Source organism: Typopeltis vanoorti, chromosome 16, assembly GCF_054136105.1.
Source record: "Typopeltis vanoorti isolate ZY-2024b chromosome 16, IOZ_Tvanoo_1.0, whole genome shotgun sequence".
In the NCBI taxonomy this organism is placed as follows: Eukaryota; Metazoa; Arthropoda; class Arachnida; order Uropygi; family Thelyphonidae; genus Typopeltis; species Typopeltis vanoorti.
The window spans coordinates 55,163,686-55,189,131 of record NC_143564.1 but is presented as its reverse complement, the minus strand read 5'-3'; the positions used below and the strand labels follow the sequence as shown (position 1 = coordinate 55,189,131).

General features: G+C 38.4%; 1 protein-coding gene across 1 annotated transcript in view; it reads left to right on the top strand.

Annotated features, from left to right (window-relative positions):
• Positions 1-25,446, top strand: part of LOC150098029 (uncharacterized) — a 995,665-nt gene that overhangs the window by 424,606 nt on the left and 545,613 nt on the right. Inside the window, exon 22 of the mRNA XM_090406661.1 lies at positions 18,101-18,154. Coding sequence (XP_090262787.1) covers positions 18,101-18,154 — 54 coding nt within the window. The remainder of the gene's footprint in view (positions 1-18,100; positions 18,155-25,446) is intronic.

Genomic DNA, 25,446 nt, shown 5'->3' with positions numbered 1-25,446 from the left:
GCTCCAAGATCTCCTAAGCTTGTCATAATCACTAGCCTTGTCTTCCCATATATATCCTTTCTTCACAGAAGTCTGCATATGGCTAGCCATAACCCAGGTGATCACTCTCACCAAATGAAGGAAAGTGCAAAATTCCACTTACAATTAGATCCTCTGATGAAATTATCAGATCTGAAACTCTTGATACTTGCATGCCTCCTTTACATGCTGCCTGAGATAGTTGTCTCTCAAGAACTGAAGAAATTAATTTTCCTTATTTCCAAATGCTATCTCTCCATTCCAATCTATACCACCATAATTAAAATCACCCATAATAATTATCCTCAATTTGTTTATGCATTTCGTCATCACCACTCTCCCCATTCCTTGGCCTACAGCAACATCCAACTAAATATGTCTACCTGTCTGCCTGCACCACACTGCCTCATAATCATTGCCACTATTTCACCCTTTTATGTCTCCCCTATGTGGACATAATTCTCCTTCTATCATTAGCAGTACTTTCCCTCCCTTGTTGTTCTTTCTGTCCTCATCATGAAAAACACTGTACTCTTCCTTTTCTATTCCTGTTAGGATATGATTTTCATTCAACCATGTTTCACTCAGTCAGCGAAACAATTTCATTTCCCTTATTTCTGATACTACTGACATTTGTAAATAAATACAGTTTTTCACTTTTAGGTTTATAACCAGTCCTACCCAAGACTCTTGTTGGTTGTGAATTTCTCACCACACCTGCCCTTGCCCAATCACCTTTATTACCATTTACCACATATATCTGCTCAGTCTCAACTACCCCACTCTCATTCTGATCCATTTAATTTTTATGCTGATCATCCCCATACATGCTTTCACTAATACTGCCAACATCCACTCTCCCTATGTCATGTCTCCCTGTCCACCTTGGCTCCTCTGTTTTTCCTGTTAATTTGCATTCTCGTTTTCTCTTCATCTCTCGCACTACCACTGTTTCCATTGCCAATCACTTCAGTCTCTTCAGTACCACTCTCCTGATGTTTAGCTTCACTTCTTACTTCAAATTTCATGCTTTCATTACATATTGCACTTCCATCTAGCAACAATTTCTCCAGTTCACCCATCTAAAGCCATTTAAATGCAATCTGACATGTCTATATAATTCCATTCTTCCCTCAGTACAAGTTGTATATCCACAAACTGCACTCCTTCTCCTCACATGGCTATACTATGTGAGGAGAAGGGAGTGCAGACAACCTTTCACCAACCTTTCTGACAACCTTTCCCACTATACTGTTATCTTTCAATCTCCTCAATAATCTCCTGATATCCACACTGACATTCTCCTTATGTTTATTTAAATCATTTGTCCCCCCCCCCACACACACACACAACTATCACTAATTCTCTTGCTCATTTCCTCCTCATGTCTAAAGCAGAATTATCTTGCCCCATTATCCCTCCTGGATTGCATACCTTATGGACTCTCTGATTACCCAATATTCTAACAATGGAATCTCCATACACTGCTTCAGTCACTTCTTGTTACCCATGACCTCTTTTACCCCTTTTTTTTTCTTTCATTCTATTCTTTTGCACACTTTCACTAATCATCTTATATCATTCTGCATATTCCTCATTTCATTTTTCATTTGAAATAACTTTTTTCTTCTTCAAATCTTGCATTCCAGAATTTCACTTTTTGTCGCTCCCGTAATCTCGCTATTTCCCATACTGCCATATCTTACTTCTGCTTTTTCATTCATGCTTCCTTTCATTCCCTTATCACTTACTTCTACTTCTTTATTGTTGCATTCTTTCAGTCCCTCAGTCTCCTTACCTTTTGTTCTGTTTCTTCTATTTATGCTAACTTTCATTCCTTTAGTCTGTTTCACATTTGTTAACCCATAGTCTAACAAAATATTGCACTTCCTACAAAACCATACTTTCTCTCGTCTCCTGCTCACTCTCTCTCCACAAATTGATTTTTGCACTATTCACCTAGTTGTGCTGATTGTAGCTCTACTATTTACCCTCATGCATACTGCCATTGTGTTCTGATATTCGTTGATGTAAATTGTAGAATTTTTATTTATTTATTTATTTATTTATTCTTATGGCAAAAGCTACAGGTCAGTGTCCAGACCAGAAAACCAATCCAGGACCTCATCTGTCACCTCATAGATATCCTGGAGGCCACCATCATGAAATTGGCACCTTGGGCAGTCATTCACAATATGAATGATCGTCTGGGTCATGGGGGGGGGGAGCAGTCACAATTAGAGTCGTCTGATAGTCTCCATTTATGCAGTAGGTGGCCACATCTGCCCTGGTTAGTTCTGATCCTGTTGATAGGTGACCAAACTTTCCTAGGAAGGGCAAAACTAGGCTGTGTAGCACAGGGATCTTCAACCAGGAAACCATTTGTTGGAAGATTGTTGGACCAGTGTTCTCTCCACATGTCAGGTGTTGATGGTTAGGCAGCTGAAGAGAGTTCGTCCATGGACCAGAAAGGGTTTCATGATTTTAGGTGAATATTAGGTGGATTTATGAGAGTCTGGTGTAGGGTCAGGAGCGGGTTCTCATTACTTTATTAAATACTTTAATCATGGCTTGTCTTCTCCATATATTTGGTGGAACAATGTTAGATAGGACATACAGCCAGGGAAGACAGGTGCTTCTCGGTGTCCCACTAATTGTGTGCATGGTAGAGTTTAGCTGGGTGTCTATAATTGTAGTGTGCACACCTCTTTCCCAGATTGGGGCAGAGTATTCTGCTGCAGAGAATATGAGGCAGACGACCTTAAGACATCAGCCCCACAACCCCAGGTTGTTCCAGCAAGCCATGAGATGATATTATTTCTCATTTTAACTTTGATGGACAGGTTGGTGATGTGCCTTTTATAGGTTGAGCTTCTGTCCAGGCTCACTCCAAGGTATTTCGGGTGAGGCTCATGTTCTACCATTTTGCCACAGAAAGAGAGGTTGAGGTGTCGATTCGCCTCTGCATTGTCCAGGTGGAATGCTGTGGATACAGTTTTTGCTGGATTTGACTTCAGGTACCACTGCTTGAAGTACACCTCCAGGATGTTCAGGTCTGTGTTCAAGGTTGTTTCCAGTTTGGCAAAGGAGGTAGACTGGTGTAGGATAACAAGATCATCTGCATATATATATTTGCTTGAGCTGGTTTGTAGTAAGTCAGACATGTAAATGTTAAATAGAAAGTGACATGTTGTCAGGGCGGCCAGGACCTGGTCACAGCAACTTCTTCCTGGCATGAAGCCAGCTTGTTCAATCGGGAGTGCTCTTTCAATGAGTGGTGAAATTCTTTTAAGGAGAATTCATTTAAAGAGCTCAAAGGTGGAGCAAAGCAAGGAGATAGGTCATAGATTTTTGACATTATTTGGATCTTTTACTCGTTTAGGCAGCAATTATTTTGGCTTCCCACCACAGTTTTGGTAGTTTTCCAGTTGTTATAATATTTGAGAAAAGGGCAGCCAGCTATGTTTGACCTCTTGGCCGAGATGTTTTAGAAACTCGGGGAGGATATTATCTACTTCTGCAGCCTTGCCATTCTTGGTGAGGTTTAAGGCTTCCTACACCTCTTCAAGAGAAACTGGCTGTACAAGTTCAGGAAGCTTAGAGGCCATCTTCAGATTTTTTCTGATGGAAGATTGCGCAGTTATTTTTCTGGTGGAGCTGGGACTTATCTTGGAGGCTTTCAGTAAATTATTCGCCATTTGATCAGGCGTTATCGCTGGTGGTTTGTATGTTGTCGGTTCTGCCCTCCCCTACACACACACCTGCCCGCCCGCCTAATTTTCTCAGAAGTGACCAGCTTTTCCAGCTAGATTTGGTGAAGTCAAGTTCATAGATGGTTGAGATCCATCATCTTTCCTTTCTGTTTTTGTCAAACGTTGCTATGAACTCTTAGCAATAGTTGGGTTTTCAGTTTTTTTTCATATTTGGCTAAAAGTTCCTCGGTTTCCCTACTCCAGCATGGAATGTATTGTTTTCTGTAGCCTCTAGGAATAGAGGTTTTGGCTGCAGTTTTGATTAGCTTGACAAATCAGGGATAGCAATTAGGGGTGGGTGGTATTGCTGTAATGATGTTTTTCTTTTCAATTTGCTTTTCAAATACATTCCAGTTGGACCTGCGAAGGTTCCATCTAGCGATTGGTGTTCCACTGATGATTGGGATTGATGTACTTGTCTCTATTAGTGTAACACAATGCTGGCTGTTAGGGAATCTGTTGAGGATGGTTCTGGTTGTTGGCAGAAGGTGGTCTTCAGAGTCTTTAGAGACTATGCACAGATCGGGGGTGTAGGTTCTGTTCCATCTGGCTGAGTGAAGAGTGCCTTCTTGCTTGGCATCATAGATTAAATACAGGTTATATGTATCCATCCAGTTAACTAGATTATCACCATCTTGGTTGTTAGAGGAATAGCCCCACATGGTGTGATGAATTGAAGTCACCAACATAGATAGCAGAATGAGGTGGTGGCCAGTCCATCTGGTCAGGCCAGGATTGCAATGGTGGTTTGTAGACATTATAGATGGTGGTATTTTGAATTTTAATACCTATGGAGTATTCTGTTTCAGGCACACATTGGGTTTTGTCCTTGAGACCAGGCTGGATGTAGGTTGCCAGGCCATGTTTGGGATGGCAGTTATAAGATACAAGAATTAGGCCTGGGATCTTTAGTCAGTTGAGAGCTGTGTCAGGCACATGGGTTTCCTGGAGAGCCAGGACATCAATCATTTTGTCTTTGGCTATTTTTACGATGACTTCAGCTTTGGATTTAGATAGTCTTTCTATGTTTAAGGAACAAATCTTGAGAGAAAGTGTTGTTTATGGCACTGTAACTTATTTTTTGAAGCTTGCCCTCCTCCCAACAAGCAACACGATCCTTGTTATTCGCGGCAATGATTGAGCCAGCATGGAGTTTTTTGAGTTGTGTTTTTATTATTGTTGCTGCAAGTGGTCCAGGAGGCTCGGTACCTTTGGATACCTGGTTTGAGACATTAGCTTCATGTTACCAGCATTACATATCTGGGGCATCTTCTATCAATCTATCAATAGTAGAATGATAACCACTGTAGAGGATATGGTTGAGATATTAAATAAGCAGTTTGTAAAGGTATTCTGTTATAAAAGGTGTTCTGGAGAGGGTGCACAAATCTATTTTCTAGGAGGGAGGCTGAACAGGGTAATTGAGATGTTGGATATGAAATGTAAGGCTATAAGCGAGTTAGTGGTTGTGTTTGTTTGGGGATAGGGAGAATGTGTGGATGAATATCAGGGGATTCTTGCTGAGATTGAAAGAAAACAGTGTTGCACAAAGAGTAGTTTGCATGTTGTCCAAGTCAGAGAGCAAAGATCTTCAATGTAATGATAGCGGAATGTCTGAAGAGAGAGAGAGAGAGAGAAATACAGTTTGTGACTGTGAGAGGTCAGATTCAGGGACAAATTGAATTGTATGTGGAGGTAACACAAGATGAATGATGGTAATAATCAGTTATATAAAGAATACAAAGAGTAGGCTGGGGAGGTGACTTAGTTGGTTAACATAATAAAAGTATAGTATGAGCAGAAAGTAGGCAATCAGCCTGAGAAAAATTCTGATGAGTTTTTTTCAATCTGTGGCAGAGATTAAGCATGAAATCTGGAAGAGGACACTGTGCAGGCAACACAAGATGAATGTTGAAAATAATCACTTGCATAAAGAATACAAAAAATAGGCTAGGAAGATAACTCTGTTGGTAAAGACAGAAAAAGACAGCTAATCCTAGCGAGTTTTTGTGATATGTGGCAAGGTGAAGAAAGTATGATTATGAGAGGATGATAATATTTGCAGGGTGCTTAAGGGTCAAAGCTGTATAACCGAGAGAAGACCTCCACATAGCCTTTAAAGGAATGCGGAGAACCAACTAGGGCTTCTGACCTAATGTCCAATTCTCACCTTCTCATGGTGCACCCTGTTGGGTATCTACTTGGATACTGAACGAACGAGGATGGGCTGGCAATTTGGGATTTAGCCTACCAAATTGTATTTTATTGGTTAAACCAAAATAAAAAAAAATGATGGTACAACATGACAAAATTTCATGCCGGCTCGGGCGTCGCCTGGTTAAACAAGGCCCCCGTTGTTTTCGCCAGGGGAACCAGGGCAAACAGCGAAAAGACAGCTACTAGAACAAATCTGAAAACAAACCCCAACTCAACATCACCAGAGTTAAAGATCGGTACTATCAACATAAGAAGCCTGAATGGAAAAGAAATGGAGCTAACTGAGGAATTAGATAAGTACCAGATTGACATAATAGGAGTGACTGAAACAAAAAAGATAAAAACCGGTGAGATCTTTCTGAGCAATAAATACAAGATGTTATATTCAGGAAATGACAAACAAGGAAAAGAAGGAGTAGCCATAGTATTCAACACAAAATATGAGGCTAATCTTCTTGAATGGCAGTCAGTCTCAAGTAGAGTAATGTGGCCAAATATGAGAATGGGGTACTGGACAATGAGACTTATTTGTGCCTATGGTCCCACAGAAGATTCTATTAAGTTAGAAGTGGAGGAATTTTTTGAGGCTTTAGAAAAAGCAACTGACAAAATGAAAAAGGAAAAGTTGGTCCTTGTTGGTGATCTGAATAGCAGAGTAGGAAATGATTGTGAGACATACAAAAATATTTTGGGAAAATTTGGAGAAAAGAGCAAAGCCAATAATAATGGCAAATACCTGTTATATTTGTGCTCAGGACATGGACTGGTTATTACTAACACCATGTTCCAACATAAAAATGTGCACAAATTCACATGGAGAGAAGAGGCAAGGAGTAAGAAAAGTCTCATTGACTATGTTATTGTTGATAGTGATGTTTTCTCTCTGGTGCAGGACACCAGAATGTACAGAGGATTTGAAATTGGAAGCGATCACTATTTAGTCTTGAACAGGATAAAATTGAATTTCATATTGTAAAGAATAACATGTAAGAAAGTTTTAAAGTGAATAAAAGTTGAGCAGCTCTCAGATGGGAACTGTAGACTAAAATACACAAAGATTATTGAAGAAAAAATGAAAGAGTTTGAGAACAGGAATCAAACCTTAGAGATTCATTGGCTAACTCTGAAGAAAACATTGATTGATTCTGCCAGAGAGGCATGTGGTGAGGTTGTCTGCAAGGATAAAAAAAATCAGAACTCCCTGGTGAACACAGGAAGTTAAAGAGGCAGTGAAGGAAAAGAAGAAAGCATATCAAAAGTTTCTGTCAAATAAGTCAGCTTGTGCTCTTAGAGAATACAGAGACAAATGCAAGAATGCTAAACACTGTGTAAAACTAGCTAAACAAAAGTCATGGGAGGACTTTGGCAAGAATATAGAAAATAAATATCAAGAAAGTGACAAAATATTCTGGAGGTTGTTGAAGAAACTTAGGAATGGAGGAAAGAGTGCTGTAAAAGGAGTTAGAGATGATAAAGGTGACATGAAAACCTGAGAAAAAGATATCCTTGAAGTATGGAGCAATTAATTTGAAAAACTGCTAAATGAAACAAGCAGTGATGACAGCACAGTGGTAAAAAACACTGAGACCAGGCATGCAGTCAGGAATATATATCCATACTTGAAGTAGAAAAAGCCATCAAAGGCTTGAAATGTGGAAAGGCAGCAGGAGTAGATGATATTCGACGAGAAATGCTGAAGTATGGTGGTATAAGAGTCTTACAGTGGCTGCACCGCATAGTTCAGAAAGCCTGGACAGAGGGACAAATTCCCGATGATTGGAGTAGAGCTCTCATAGTACCCATATATAAAAAGGGAAATAAAACTGAATGTGAGAATTACAGAGGTATTTCCCTACTGAGTGTTCCTGGCAAGATCTATGCAAGTATACTTGATAAGTATACTTGCATAGTATAAGTATACTTACTTAGGATAAGTATACTTACGAGTATGCCATGTGCTACGAACGTGATTTGAAGAGCTCCTGATTCAGATAAGTTTTACTAGGAATAATTAAGTATATATGCGTAATTGTTTAAGTAAGAGCGGCTGTAAACGTTGTACGTACGCTACCGATATTATTAGTGTGGGTTTTTTTTTCTTGCTTAAACTAAATACGAAAACGTTAATATTAGACCTAGTAACCTGCAGAGAAAAAAAAAAAAAAAAAAATGGCGGCGGCATTGTCATTCCATGATTTTAATTTGGATTTCAGTCGGTTCGTTAAGTGTGAGGTCTGTTATATGTATTCTTTCGACTACATAAATGATTTGTGGATGTTTAGTGCGGATGGAAGAAGGGTGTGTGCGAAATGTGACCTGAACAAGGAATTGTGAATGCGAATATGAAGTTGATGACAGAAAGTGCTAGTACAGATTGCGTCGTGAGTGCACGTTTGAAAGAGGATGGCGAGAAAGACAGGCGAAAAAATGTTAAAAAATCAGGAAAAAAGAAAAAGAGCGATTTGACAACCGTAACGGATGTTAAAAGGGACGAAAGTGAGGCGGAAAGAAACGAAATTGAGAGAACGAATGAAAGTAGAAATGGCGTGGTGCAGAAATCGCAAGTAAAAAAAATCGAAAGAATGAATGATAGTGAAAAAAGAATGACTGATGGCGAAAGTTGGAACCATGTTGGAACGAAAGTACTGAACCAAAGAAAGATGAATGACAGTAAAAGTGAGAAGAATGATAGCGAAAGTTGGACGCATGTTAGTCCGAAAGTACGGAAACAAAGAAAGATATGTGAGAGTGAAAGTGAGAAGAATGATAGTGAAAGTTGGACGTATGTTGGACCGAAAGTACGGAAACAAAGAAGGATGAATGAGAGGGAAAGTGAGAAGAGGGGGTCGAGAGTTAGAAAGTTAGAAAGATTTAATGATAGAGTGAATGTGTCGCGAGGTTCAGAAGGTGAATTGGATTGGATGAAGCAAGAAATGAAATGGATGCGGAATGAAATTAAGAGAATTCAGGTCAAAACTATTAAAATAAATCATGATGGCATGAAAGAGATAACAAAAGATGAGCGAGTGGCGTTGTATGGCGACTGCATTATTAAAGGTGTGCTAGAGGATAAAATGCACAAGGTATGTTTTCCAGGCGGTAAAATGAGTAGAGTGATTGAGGCATTGAATATGAGGCGGGAACGAGCAAAAGAGTTAATTGTATTAATTGGTATGAATGATTTGAGAGAGAACAAAGAGCATGTCAAAATGAATGTCAGGAGACTGCTTGGAAAGATAAAGGAGAATAGTGTGACAGGAAGGGTGGTCAGTGTGTTGCCTAGGTATGATTGTGGTGAAATGAGGCGGAGAGCAAGGATTATGAATGATATTCTGGCTGAAATGTGTGAGGAGATGGGAGTACAGTTTGTTAATGTGTGGAATGAGTTTGAGGGACGAAGTGAGCTGTATGGGAGCGATGGACTGCATTTGAGTGGTTATGGTGTGAGTCGCTTGGAGAGACTGCTGCTGGAAGGTAGAGAAGTGAATAGAGAGAATGAATCAGATCGAGAGGGGAGTGATGTGGAAGAGCAGGAGAGTAAGACAGGAGAGATTGAAGGAGTGGAAATGAATGTGGAAGTGAGTGGTATGAGTATAGAAAATGAGAGAATGGGTGTGCAAGAGGAGCAGGGAAACGGCGAGGCTCAGGGTGGACAGGGATACACAGCGTGAGAAAGGTGGATGCTCCAAGAGGAGGTGAGAGAATGTGTAGGCAGGAAGGTAATGGGATGATCAGGGATCAAAAGGAAACAGATGGAATTGCAAAGGGTTCTAAAATGAAGAAGCAGAAAGGGAAATGGCCCCAGTCCAGCATGGAGAGATCACATCGAGTGAGTGGTATCAGTGGAACTAGCTGTAGATCCAGAAATGAGTTGTTGTGTTTGTATACCAATGCTAGAAGTATAAGAAACAAGGCGGATGAAATGGTTGCACTAATTGCGTCTGTGCACCCAGAGATTGTCGGAATAAGTGAGACATGGTTAGATGAGGATGACATCCTGACAGGAATAGAGATGGAAAGGTATGATGTGTTTCGTGAGGATAGAAGGGGTAAAAAGGGAGGGGGAGTGCTATTGATGATAGAGAAAGAGTTATGTCCATACAAGGTAGAGATGCAAGAGGGAAATGGGGCCAGTGGTTTTGAGGCAGTATGGTGTGAGATAGAGGTGAATAGAATCAAATACTTGGTGGGATGTTGTTATAGACCTGGTAATGTGGATGGTGGTGATAGTGAAATGTATAGTCAAATAAGCCAAGCAAATAAGAAAAGGGTGATCATTATGGGTGATTTTAATTATGGCAATATAGACTGGAATGAAGAGATAGCAACTGGAAGTAAAGAAAATGAGTTTCTTGAGTGTTTGAGGGATAACTACCTCAGACAGTATGTAACAGAGGGCACAAGAGGATTAAGGGTCTTGGACTTGGTCATCTCATCGGAGGATGTAATTATCAATGAGGTATCAAATCATCCACCAATTGGTGAAAGTGACCATGAGGTGATTACTTGGGTGGTTGCCAGCAGTGCAAGGACCCCTGTGAAAAAAGGGTATATGTGGAACTACAAGGGGGGTGATTATGAAGAGCTCAGGAGACAGCTTGCAGGTGTAGCATGGAATGAGGAGTTAGCTGGAAAAGAGATCAATGCAGCTTGGGGGATTTTCAAAAAATATTTAGTGGATGCAATGTCTAAATGTATACCACGGGTGAGAAGGTTAAATAAGTTAGGTGTGAGATGGATGAATAAAGAGATTAAGCATGCAATACAGAGAAAAAGGGCATTGTGGAGGCAGCATAAGAGAAGTGGAAGTAACCAATTTCATGAGTTCTACAAAGACCAGGCAAGGAGAGTGACTTGGTTGGTGAGAGTAGCTAAAGAGAGGTATGAACAGCAGTTAGCTAATGAAGCTAAAAAGAATCCTAGGGAGTTCTTTCGATATGTAGCCAGCAAAAGAAAGAATGATTATGGAAGGATGACATTGATTGGAGGAAATGGTATAAAGACAGCTGTTGCAGAATGTGTGGTGGAGATACTTAATGAGCAGTTCATAAAGATCTTTCAATCTTGTGAATGTGACTTCATGGAGAGATTAAGAGCAGTTGATGATGGGGAGGAGAGACTGACTGTAAGTGAGCAAGAGGTGTTTGGGGAGTTGAGTAAACTAGATGTAAATAAGGCTGTGGGACTTGATAATATATCACCGCGTATTCTGAAGGAATGTGCCAGAGAATTGAAACCTGCCTTGACATATTTTTTTAATACGAGTCTTGCACTTGGTCAAGTCCCTAAAGAGTGGAAGGAGGGCAAGATTGTGCCACTTCATAAAGGAGGTGATCGAACTCAAGCATCAAACTATAGGCCTATCTGTGTGTCAGGTGTTGTGGTTAAGTTGTTGGAGAAGCTTGTGAGAACTAGGATCCAGAGTTGGGTTGACAACAATGGTATAATCTTTGATGGACAGCATGGATTTGCTAAAGGGAGGTCGTGTTTTAGTAATCTACTTACTTATTACAATAAAGTGACTGCTTCCTTGGACAGAGGAGAAGGATACACAGTAATATACTTGGATTTTGCAAAAGCTTTTGATAGAGTACCTCATGATAAGTTGACAGTCAAACTAGAGCAGATGGGGTTGGATATTAGATTAGTGCATTGGATTGGAGACTGGCTATCTGATAGGTATCAACAAGTTGTGTATGGGGGTGCAATATCCAGGAAAAGGAAAGTCACTAGTGGAGTGCCTCAGGGATCTGTTTTAGGGCCATTACTATTTAACTTGTATATTAATGATATTGGCAAAGATTTGGATGGAGATATTCAGTTGTTTGCAGATGATGCAAAGTTGGGACGAACCATAAAGAGTAGTGAAGATGTTGTGGCCTTGCAAGAAGACTTGAATAAATTGAGTGATTGGGCAAGCAAATGGGGATGCGAGTTCAATGTTACAAAATGTGAGGTTTTAAAATTTGGAAAACAAAGATGGGATGCAGAATTTATGCTTGGTGAGAATATATTGTTGGAAGTAGAGGAAATAAGAGATCTGGGAGTGATAGTGGATAAGGATCTAAAATTTAGGGGACACATCACCAAAATTGTGAAGACAACACAAAGACTTCTGGGAATGATGAGGAGGACACTGACGTGTAGAAGTAGGGAGATTCTTGTTCCATTGTATAAGGCTTTGATTAGGCCACACATGGACTATTGTGCCCAGATTTGGTCACCTGGTTTTCAGAAGGATGAAGAGATGTTGGAAAGGGTCCAAAGGCGACTGACTAAGGTAGTTTCTGACCTCTGGAATGTCGAGTATGAGGAAAGATTGAAAAGATGTAATTTGCAGAGTCTAGTGGAGAGAAGGAAGAGGGGAGATATGATAGAGACCTACAAGTTGGTAAGGGGTTGTTATAGGATCAATGGTGGAGAAGTTCTACAGAGAATAGTGGGAGATCAGGGGAGAACCAGAGGTCATACCTGGAAACTGTATAAAGAGGGTGTGAGTAGGGGAGTGAGAGGCAGGTTTTTTTCGTGCAGAGTTGTGAATGATTGGAATGCCTTGCCTGAGAGTGTGGTGTCTGCAAGGAGTTTGAAAATGTTTAAAACCCGGTATGATGAGATGTGTGTGTGAGATAAAAGGACCTCCTAGATGAGTCTTTGACTCCATGAGGTCTTGTTTAATAATAATAATAATAATAATAAACGGTTGAGAAGAATTGTGGAAGAAAAGCTTGGTGAAGAACAAGCTGGATTCAGGCCAAATAGAGGCTGTCAGGATCAGATCTTCACTTTACGACAAATAGTCGAGAAAGCATGGGAATATAACAGAGATCTGTATTTAAGTTTTGTCGATTTGGAAAAGGCATATGACAAGGCGCCAAGAGAGAGAGAAGCTATTCTATACGCTGCAGTTATATGGTGTCAATGAGGCATTATATCAAGCAATACTTAGTCATTATTTGAATTGTAAGTCAGCAGTTAGAATTGAAGGAAGTACAGGAAGATGGTTTAATGTTAAATCTGGTGTGAGACAAGGATGTACATTATCCCCTCTGTTATTCATTATCTATATGGATCACATTATGAAAGAAAGTGGTATTAAACATGATATCAAAATTGGAGATGTTAATGTCAGCTCTTTGCTTTATGTGGATGATGTTATATTGCTAAATAAATCCGCTGCAAGTCTGCAAGATTCTCTGACTAAATTGAATAGCTGTTGTGATAGATATAGTATGAAGGTCAGCAATAAAAAGATAAAGACAATGAAAATAGGCAGAATCATTGAAAATGTCAACTGTGTTGTGAATGGAGAATCTGTGGAACAGGTGAAACATTACAGCTACTTAGGCACGATTTTTACTGAAGATGGTTAATTAAATATGGAAATAGACAACAAAGCTGGTATCGTAGGAAGTCAGCTGAATAAATTCCTATGGAGTGAGAGAGAAATTAGGCGGAACACTAAATTAGCTATGTACAAAACAGTGTTCAAACCAGTTTTAATTTATTGTTCTGAGAGCTGGGAGACCGCAGATATGAGAGTCCTGAGAAAGATTAGAGGCGTGAACAGATGGCATCAATGGCAATATCATATTAAAAACAAGGATATTAGGAAAGAACTTGACATTGTCGGCATCCAGGAATGCATTAGCAGAACTAATCTCAGGTGGTATGGTCACTTAAACAGAATGGGCGAAGAAAGATTAGCAAAACAAGTGTTCTCTGCCAGGTTGGCAGCAAAACGATCCAGAGGAAGACTAAGATATAGGTGGATTGATACAGTACAATGTGCCTTAGATGATAGAAATATAAGATCTAATAATGTTGGAGTCTTGACAAGTAACAGACTGATTTGGAGGAAAATTGTAGATAGGAAGTTAATAATGATGTAATTTTTTTTCATGTAGTACTATCATATCCTGTACACCCCTTGAGGGTACATGGCAGGAATTTGATGATGATGATGATAATATTTGATGACAGTCAATTATCATGATTCATGTAACCAATGCAGAGGATATAGCTGAGTATTCAGTAAACAGTTTATCAGTGTGTTTCATTATCATGAGGGAAACATCATGAGAAGCTGGAGTGTAAAGTGTATGGTGGAGGAGGGACTAATGGTGAATGAGCAGGACAAACTTGATGCTAATAAGGACTCGACGGTATATGACTGTGTGTCTTAGAGTAATGCTCTAGGGAATTAATGGCGCTTTTAGGACCAACCTGTTTAACATGAGTGTTGTAACAGGGCAAGTCCCAAAGCAGTGGAAGGTAGGAAAAAATTGTTCTACTTCTTAGGGGTGGATAAGGCTCAGACTACAAATTATAGGCCTACTTTTAACACCTTAAGAGTTTCTCTTGAGGTGTTAAAAGGGTTGATGAAGACAAGTACTCTGAAAAGGATTAATAACAGCAATATTCTTTACTCACTCAGCATGGTTTGATTGTTAAATCATAGTATGGGATGTTATGATTTAACAATCTGCTTACGTATTACAACAAGGTGATGATTTATTGGATAAGGGAGCATATACAGTAGTATACTGTCCGACCACAGATGCAAGAACTTGGCCCTGGCTGGCACAGTGCCAAGAAGAGCCAATTCATGTGAAGGAGAAGAAAGGACTAAGGTGATGTACGAATTCATCACAACACACGAAATGACATGCTTTAAATATAAAATTTTCCAACTGTTGTACAATCAAAATAGTTACCACTTTAAAAACTAGAATTTTCCCAAAAGAAAAGCTAATTTTCTAGCACTCACTGCATCGATTACCCTATTATCGGAATGGACTCGCCTTCTTCTGCCATGCACAGAAGTGTCGAGGAGTCTCTCATCTGTGGTCAGACAGTATCTTGATTTTTCAAGTTCCTTTGATGGACTATCATATAACTATCTGGTGACCAAATTGAAACGAATGGGATTAGATAACAGTCCAATGAGTTGGATAGCTGATTGTCTTTCAGATAGGAATCAGCAGGTTGTGTATGGAATAGTGGTTATTCCAAAGAGGATACTGATTGTCTTCTTTTGGAATGCTATAGGAATCTGTTTTGAGACCATTATTGTTTAATCTGTATGTTATGTTGTTGGGACCTGTTTAACTGGGGATAGCAGGCTGGTGCTGATGATGCAAAGTTTGGAAGAACTATGAGAAATAAAGCAGATGTTTTGGCTTTTCCTTTAGACAGTATACCTTGATTTTTCAAGTGCCTTTGAGAGACTATCATATGCCTATCTGGTAACCAAATTGAAATGAATGGGATTAGATAACAGTCCAATGAGTTGGATAGCTGATTGGCTTTCAGATAGGAATCAGCAGGTTGTGTATGGAATAGTGGTTATTCCAAAGAGGATACTGACTAACCTCTTTTGGAATGCTATAGGAATCTGTTTTGAGACCATTATTGTTTAATCTGTATGTTATTGGGAACTGGGGATAGCAGGCTGTTGCTGACGATGTAAAGTTTGGAAGAACTATGAGAAATAAAGCATATGTTTTGGCTTTTAAGGAGGATCTCAACATACTGTGTAAGTGAGCAGTTGATTGAAGCTTCAATTTACTGTAGCAAAGTACAATGTCTTGAAATTTGGTAGGTAAGGTTGGGATGTAGAGTATACAGTTAATGGGGAAATTTTGAAGGTGGTAGAAGAGATGAGAGATATGGAAGTGATGGTATACAGAGACTTGACGTTAGGATCACATTGCTAAAATTATAAAAACATCACAATGAGTTATGACAATAATTAGGACATTGACATGCAGAATCAAAGAGGTTATGGTTCTCTTGTATAAAGCTTTGATCAGGCCACACATGGACTATTGTGCACATATTTGGTCACATGATTTTCAAGGGGAAGGTGATGTATTGGAGAGAGTCCAGCAGTAGTGCACGGATTTAATCTTGGGTGGGGGGGAGTTGAGTAGACGATTTGAGACTACAAACTACGCATCGCATATGACCTATGACTGAGCATCTGCAATGATCGCTAATTCATAAGTAGTATAGAAATAGAAGACACAGCACAACATAAATAAAAAAAATGAATTTTAATTAGGAAAACATTTTTGGAAAATTTTCTAGTGTTTTTTTTTTCCCTTTTTCTTGGGGGGGACAGAGCCCTTGCACCCCCCTCTGGGTGTGCCACTAGAGTCCAGAGATGGTTTAACTAAGTCTGTGTCAAGGATATATAATGTCAGATATGAGGAGAGATTGAAGGAATGTAAGTTGCATAGTCTTGTGAATAGAAGTAGTTAGTGAGGTGTTGTAACTAGATTAATGCGGATCGCGGATCAGATTTCTCATAGGGTAGAGGGGAACGAGCAAAACAGGAGGCCATCTTGGGAAGCTGTATAAGGAGCAGGAGTGTACAAAGTGTGAATAAAGTTATTTGCATGGAGAATGATTGGTAGGTGGAATGCACTACCTGAACATGTATTGAATGCAGAAATTGTGAATGGGTTTAAGGCACTGGTCTGTGATCTTTATTGCGTGAGGGAGTTTGGACCTCCTGCGATAAGACTTTTGACTCCATGGAGATCAGGGATTAATAATAATAATAATAATAATGATCCTGTAAAATTCTGAAGCTCTGAGAGCTCATTAAAGCAATTACAGTGCATTCACTTTAACGAGTTATCCTGTTCATGAGGTAATGAAAAAATACTAATCCTTTATTATTCATTAGTTTAATAGAAAAAATTCTTCATCCCAACTTAGTATAAAAAGGAAGAAAATAAAATTATTTGAATCACATCTGTCTCATATTATCATGATTATATGATATTTTATTTTTTTCCCTAGGACTGTGAGATTCAGTTTTTATTTTCTAACACCTGTATGGCTCTAATATAATAAATTTAGTTTAATCCTTTATCCAAGTGTGAGCAAACAAAGTTTGCGAATGAAAGTATCTTCAGGACTGGGGTAAGGTGGTACAACACCAGGGCAACTCCTTGCAAAGTTGGAGCAAGCTAACAACACTCCTATCTCAGTATCTCCCATAATGCAAAACACATCTCCTTGCAGATATGTCTAATGTTATGCATTAAGGGAAAGGGCCACTACCCAGACTAGTTTTAACCTTTATTGAGGTCTCTTCAGTGGGAGCCAGGCCCAAGTGGAGATACCAGCCAGAAGCATTAACAAGGTCATCTCTACCTATAGGAGTTGCTAAATGGTGTGCCACCTTTTTAATAAATTACTCTGGATTTAGAGAAAGATGTTGAAAGTTTATTTTTCACTTGGTTAGAATATAATAAATTTAGTTTAATCCTTCATCCAAGTGTGAGCAAACGAAGTTTGGCCTGAAAGTATCTTCATGACTGGGGTAAGGTGGTACAACACCAGGGCATCTCCTTGCAAAGGTGGAGCAAGTAAGGAGATGTGTTTTGCATTATAGGAGATACTGAGATAGGAGTGTTGTTAGCTTGCTCCACCTTTGCAAGGAGTTGCCCTGGTGTTGTACCACCTTATCCCAGTCCTGAAGATACTTTCAGGTGCAAACTTTGTTTGCTCACACTTGGATAAAGGATTAAACTAAATTTATTATATTCTAACCAAGTGAAAAATAAACTTTCAACACCTGTATGGCTCTGTTATCATGTTTAGAGGAAGCAATAATATTTTGTTTATCAGACTGCTGAGACTACAACTTGGTTACATAATATAAATACAGTACTATTCTTGGGTGTGCTTCTCATATTATATTTGAACTCTCCTTGTAAGTTATGAAGGGTTTTTGAAGTAGATTTTGTTGTGGATGCATGAAATACGTTGTCTAATAGGCAGTGAAAATGCAAATACTGAATGAGTTCATGGAGTGGTATTATAGCTTTTCTGCTACCTAAAGCAGACCTCTTACAATGAGCCTACCAACTCTGTTGCTAAGTATGTGTGAAATTTTCAATTAAGAAGAACTATATGTTTTTATTTGTTAGCAAATAGGTTTTATATCCTATGTGTATAAATTGTCATTTCTTGAACCTTGGACCTTGTTTTTTGTTCATAACTGATAGAATTGCTCTCTTCTTTAGCATGTTTTAAAAAAAAAGGCAATTTATGAAACATATTTTAACAATCTTTCCTTACTTTTTTATTGATTCTAGGGTCCTGATGGAGAACAAGGAATGGCTGGACCTCCTGGACCAAGAGGACCAAAAGTTAGTAAATAAGTATTACAGTACTAATAAACAGGACTAGGGCAAACATTAGGAACTTAGACAGTCATGTTTGTGCTTAATTTGGGTAGAAAATGCAAAATAAAAAATGAAATAAAGTGTAAAATGTGATTTAGCAATCAGTACATTCTAGCTATAGTTTATATACTTGAGAATAGTCCACCTTTAATTTTGGAGGCTTTAAAAGATTAACTGATGGCTGTCACTGAATGATATGAAACTTTTAAAAACTATATATTATTCAATCATAATCACCTTTGTTATATTATTAGGATTTCAACACAAATTTTAATTGATTTTGTGTTGTACAGAAGGTGCTTAATATAATGTGGTGAACAAAGTGTAATATTGTAGTGTATAGTTGTCCAAATCTCAAGTTGCATACAGATTTTTTTTCCCAGGATATCATATATATAGTTTATCCACACATTAATGATACCAAGCAATTATATACTTGGTTTTAATCCTTTTCCCAAGAATCCTTTGCACCTGAAATATATTCATGTCTGAGCTACTTGTATGTAATGGCTAATGACTTCATATTACTTCCTTAGTATGTATCCCATAATGTTTCCAGTTTTGACCAGTTTCGACCTTTATTGAGGTCTCATCAGTGGGAGCCAGACCTGTAAGAGATACCAAGGTTGAAGTAATGCAGAAGTCATATATATATCTCATATACTAGTAGTCAAAAGGTGCTTGACTTTACTCATAAAAAATCTCTAGATGGGAGAAAGATGTTGAAAGTTTTTTTACTTTGGGTTTATTATACGTTAAAAATACAAAGAAATAGGCAGGGCCACTACCCAGACTGGTTTCAACCTTTATTGAGGTGTCATCAATGGGAGCCCAACCTGGCCCTTCCTATTATGCATAGTATTATACATGTCTAAAGGAGGAGGGGTGCTTTGCATTGTGGGATATATGCTGAAGCAAGTGATATGAAGTCATTAACCTCTGTATAGAAGTAGCTCAGATGTGAATATATTTCATGTGCAAAAGATTGTTTTGCTTCCTTGGGAAAAGGATTAAAACCAAGTATATAATTTCTTCGTATCTGTAACATATAATAAACCCAAGGTAAAAAAAAAAAAAATAAATAAATAAAAAAACTTTCAACTTCAAAGTAATTGATCCACTTAAGTAACCCTATTGATCATTTAACACATTAAGACCTTGAGTCTTGAATCTTTAAAATTAAATTTACATCTTCAATTTAAAAAAAAGAAAAGAAATATATCACATCACTTTTTAGACTGAGAATCTAAAGTAATACGTTAAGTTCATGATTCATAAATAAAAATTTGTTGGACACATTTCTATTTGCATTGGAGAACAATAATGTTTCCTTCAGTTTATTTTAACTAAATAAGTCTTATATGGATGAAGAACTCAGCTGTATCTTTCAACTGTTTCTCAGCCCGCCTTTATTTCTAACAAACTGTTCTTGTACTGAAGCCATTCCAGTTTTTAATTCTGTTGAATCCTAATATGTTGGAGACACAGAAAGATGTTCCTCTGGAACATTTAATAATCTGTTATCATTCTTTTTGCACATGCTCAGAAATACAGTAGAACAACCTTTGTTTCAATCCACTGTTTTGCACCATCATTATTGGTTTGAGCACTTTGCTTGAAATGGTGACAAATTTCTTTTCATAGTGCAGGAAAGTTAGTTATAATTTTGTCATGAAACAAGCAAAATTTCTAACGTTTATTTATTTATTTATTTATTTTCACAAGATTTAAACATTGAAGTAATTTAAATAAATTATTTTCACATTGTGAATATAGTGGCCGCTTCTGGTTATCAGCATAACAATACTAAAATTTCAATATTTGCAGTTAATATGAACAAATTTGTGCAGTTATCTGAATAAATTTATTTTATCTAAAGAAATTTTATTTATAAGCAAGATTCCAGTGGCCAAAAATTAAAAATAAATAAATAATTAATATAGATGTCAACATGTCTTGCTTGCAGCACACAAATATAAACTAAAAATAAACATATGTTTAAACAAAAGCTTTCTAAAATTATAGCATATTATAATAAAATACATATCTTCCAATGTTAAAAAAAAAGCAAAGAAAAATGGGGGTGGGGGAAGAGCTGCATAATCTTTTTAAAAATTGTATATGAATCAATGTTTTATCACTTACATTCTCGATTTCAACAAAAATTTCAATTCAGTTTGAGTTGTAGTCTGTTCCATAGGACATAATGTGGCTACAAAGCTAAACAATGTATAGTGTGGCTGTACACTTTTGATAGATTAATTAAAGATGCCAAGAAATTATATTTCTTGGTTTAATCCTTTATCCAAGTGTAAGCAGACAAGTTAGCTTGCAGAGTGTTTGCACTTGGATCAAGGACAAAACCAGGAATATAATGTCATAGCTACTTTAAATATATATAATAACCAAGTGATAAAATTTTCAACTCTTGAAGGATATAAAGCTAGCTACCACTTGCCATGACATGTAACCATGACACACTATGGTGTTGCCTTGGTAATGGTAGCAGACTAACGTAACTCTACAAGAAAGAAAAGAAAGAAAGAAAACACATTTTCTGAATAGTATCATGTGTGTCAAACACAACATTTTACTTAGGGGAGAGGATAAGTGCAGTCTGCTCTGCTTATTTACTGATTGAGCATAGTCTTTATTTTGGTATTATGGTCATCTTAATGCAAAATTCTAGTCAGCTGTTTATTTTTTTAAAGGCTTACTTATATTTTAGTATCAGTGTTTATTTAGACTTACTTTTATCTGCAAAGAAGCAAACAGTTTTGCTTTCTGTATAAGGCCATTGTGACATTTTTATCAAGGCGGTACTATTTTTTTATTTAAAAATGACTATAGCAGTGAATCATCCATGAAACAATCATCAAGTTAGGGAGGCACTACTTGAAACAACATCATTACTGAGTTTTTCCTTTCAGTAAAGTCTATGCATTTCACAATACTGATGAGCATTCACTTGTTGATTGACATATAAGCTATTACTGAAATCAGCACTTATACAACTTTATTACTTTTAGTGTCCTATTGACCTTGCAAAGTATTCCAAATACCCTTGCAGCATTGCTGCATATACGTATCTTGCATTAGATTTAGAAATACAATAGAGATAATTTAATTAGTAACTATCATCATCATCAAATTCCTGACATGTACCCTTAAGGGCTGTACAGGATATGATAGTACTACATGAAAAATTTACATAATTTACGTGGCAGTGAATTTTAGCTGTGCAGAAGAAAGCGATTTTTAATCGGTGAATAGTCCGTTTTTTTTCCCCCGTTTTTCTACGTTTTTGAGTGCTAAATTGTTTCTCTGAATAGGACTGTATTTCAGTGGTTGTTTTTTTGAAGTTAGTTGCTGTCACGATATAATATATTTTGGTTACCGTCGGAATCGAATGCATAACGGCGGAAGACAAAACGAAGCTAAGTTTTCATTCATTACTGTATTTAGTTATATTTCATTTTATTTAGTGTACTTAAAGGTTTTGTTTTACTTGTAATTGTTTGTACTTTTTTCCTTATTTATTTAACGGAATTTATTAATTGAATAATTAACGATTACGCTATTCGGCAGTAAAGAATGATGGCGGATTCAGCTGCAGTCCCAAGTGATGTATTGCCAAGTCCTCCGCCATTTAAGAACTCTGTTATAAGCAATATCATAAGGGACTTTGTGGCATGCAGTACTTGCGACATGTATGCGTCTCGGGATTTGGATATGTGGCTTGTGAAAGAGCGGAGAGCGTATGTGCGCAAAATGCAGGCAGTGGGAGGAAATAATTGCATTCGAAATATCAGTATCCGACATTGTTGCTCCAGGAATGGGGAATGAATGTAGGAAGACAAGTAGTGTGATAGGAGAGAATGAAAAATATATATATACGAATGAGAAAATAATAGTTGATAGTTTGGAAGGCGTGAGTGACTGTGAAAGTTTAGGAGATGGTTTTATTTGGAAGAGTGAATTTAGATTAAGAGTGACTGACCTGAAGAGGGAGATAGATGAGTTGAAAGAGGAGGTGGAATGTCTTGTGAATCAGAGCAGAAGTACGAAAGATAAGATTAGGAGAATGGAAGAGATAAATGCAAGCCGAATCAGAGCAGGGGAGACAGAGAATTTTGGGAGCGTTAGAAGAGGAGAGAAAGGAAACAGAAGAGAGGGAATGAGTGAGAGGTATGGGGGTGCTAGAAGATGAGAGAATGGAAACAGTAGAAGAGAGGGAATGAGAGAGAGAGGTATGGGAATGCTAGCCGACAAGAGGATGGAAACAGTAAGAGAGATGGAATGAGAGAGAGATATGGAAGTGCTAGAAGAGGAGAAAATGGAAAGAGTTGGAGAGAGGGAATGAGAATAATGTATGGGAGTGCTAAAAGAGGAGAGAATAGAAACAGTAGGAGAGAGAGAGAGAGAGAGGGGTATGGGAATGCTAGAAGAGAGAATAGCAGTAATGGAGAGGGAATGAGAGAGATCTATGGAAATGAAAGAAAGGAGAGAATGGAAACAATAGGAGAGAGGGAATGGTAAGAGGTGTAATGTATGGCGACTGATTCATGGTGTTCAAGATAGGATGCGTGAGGAGTGTTTGCCAGGAGGAACAATAGAAAGGGTGGCTATGGCAATTAAGAGAGGTGAAAGGATGGATGAGATGATTAGGATGGTAGGAACAAATGACTTGAGTGGTAATGTGAGTCGGGCAGCGAGAGATATGAGATTTTTGCTTGAGGCTGTACGGAAGAAGACAGAAAGAGGAAAAATAATGTGTGTGTGTGTGTGTGTGTTGCCTAGGTATGATAATGATGAGATGAGCAGAAGAACTATGATATTGAATGGCATAATAGCGAAAATGTGTGACAAGAGAGGACTGGTATATGTGGATGCTTGGAGTGCATTTGAGGAAAGAGAAGAATTGTATGCGAGAGACCGCTTACATTTGAATGAGGAAGGACGTAGGCATCTGAATCGATTGCTGTTCTGAACGAGTCAGTGTGTCCCAGGGAGGATGATAGCAGGGGTGGCATCTTGTGGGAATGGATACTTGGGAGAAGGGAAACAACATCAGGTAACACTGAGCCCAGTGGAGTCTAGAAGGAATAATGCTGGGTATAGAAACAATGGCATTTATATGCTATATACTAATGCCAGGAGTATCCGGAATGGGAGAGGAATTGGTGGCGCAGATAGCATCAGCCTGGCCAAACATTATTGGGATCAATGAGACGTGGTTGACAGAAGGGGATATAATAACTGGAATAGAAGTCACTGGGTACAGCATTTTTCGTCAAGATACGAGGGGAAAGCATAGTGGTGGGGTACTGCTTATGATAAGTGATCACCTATGTCCTCTAAGAGTGGAGGCTTTGGAAGGAAGTGAGACAAATAATTTTGAGAGCATATGGTGTGAGGTAGAGGTAGGCAAGACAGGATATTTAGTGGGGTGTTGCTACAGACCCAGGAGCACAGAAGATGGGGACCAGGATGTGTTTAGACAGTTAAATTTGGCAAGTGCAAGAAGAATGATTGTTATGGGAGATTTTAACTATAGTACAGTAGTATAAATTGGAGAGAGGAAGATGCATGTAGCAATAGGGGAATGGAATTTCTAGAATTCTTGAGGGACAAATGTCTTAGGCAACATGTAACAGAGGGAACAAGAGGTTCAAGAGTTTTGGATTTAGTTATAGCATTAAAAGAGTTAATAATAACTGAGATGACATCTCTCACACCAGCTGGAGGGAGTGACCATATGGTTTTGACTTGGAAAATGAATAGACATGCAGGAGTATCAAAGAGATGGGAACTTATGTGGAATTATAAAGCAGGTGATTATAATAGTCTTAGACATCAATTTCGGAAGTTTCATGGAAGGAGGAATTGGAAGGCCGGGATATCATTAGTGCATGGGAAACTGTGAAAGAATATTTGTTAGCAGCAATGGTAAGTTGTATACCACGAGTGAAGAAGAGAACACAATTTGGAGTAAAGTGGATGAAAAACAATAATAAACAGGAGTTGCATACAAAAAAGAGGCTATGGAAGAGATATAAGGAGACAGGTGAAGAGAAGATGCATGAAGAATATAAGACACAGGCCAGAAGAGTGACTAGTGTGGTAAGGAAAGCGAAACTGGAATATGAGAGGAGATTAGCCCTAAGATCCAAAGAAAATCCTAGGGAATTTTTTAGCTATGTGGCCAGTAGGAGGAGAAATGACTGTGGAAGAATGATATTGTGGGATAAAAATGGGAATTGAGTGACTGATGCAGAAGACATAGTGGAATTGTTCAATGAACACTTTATTGGAGTATTTCATCCTAGAGGAGTCAGTTTTAATGCTAGAGGGATAGGGCTGGTTCGAGGTTTAGATGTACAGGAGGAGAGTGTGTTTCAGATACTGAGTACTCTGGATGTCAGTAAAGCTTTGGGACTGGATGGTATTTCACCATGAGTTTTGAGAAAATGTACTAGGGTACTGACAGTGCCTTCAACCTGGCTTTTCAATGAAAGTCTGGCTGCGGGAAAGGTGCCCAAGGAATGGAAGGAAGGTAAGATAGTGCCATTGCATAAGGGTGATAACAGACTGGAAGTGTCTAATTATAGGCCAGTCTGTGTGTCATCAGTAGTTGTTAAGATCTTGGAGAAATTAGTGCGGGACCGTATACAGCATTGGGCAAATGAGGGTAATAACATGCATTTGTGAAAGGGCGTTCTTGTTTTAGCAAAATGCTAGCCTTTTATAATAAAGTTACAAGAACATTAGATGAGGGAAAGGCATATACTGCAATTTTCTTACATTTAGCGAAGGCATTTGAGAGGGCCACATGATAAGCTAATATTTAAGTTGCATCACATGGGTCTGGATATCAGATTGATCATCTGGATTCAGGATTGGCTGTCTTATAGGTATCAGAGAGTTGTGTATGGTGGAGCAGTTTCAAGGAGGCAGAGGGTTACAAGTGGGATCCCACAGGGCTCAGTATTAGGACCTATATTGTTTAACCTTTATATCAATGACATTGTCAGTGGATTGCAGGGCAATGTTCAGTTGTTTGCAGATGATGCGAAGCTGGGAAGGATTATTAGTAATGGTGCAGATGTGGTAGCCTTGCAAGAGGATTTGAATAAGCTAGATAGATAGGCAAATGAATGGGGATGTCGGTTTAATGCAGCAAAATGTAAGGTCTTGAAGTTTGGGAAACATCGATGGGATACTGCATTCTCTATGGGAGGAGTTATACTGGAGGA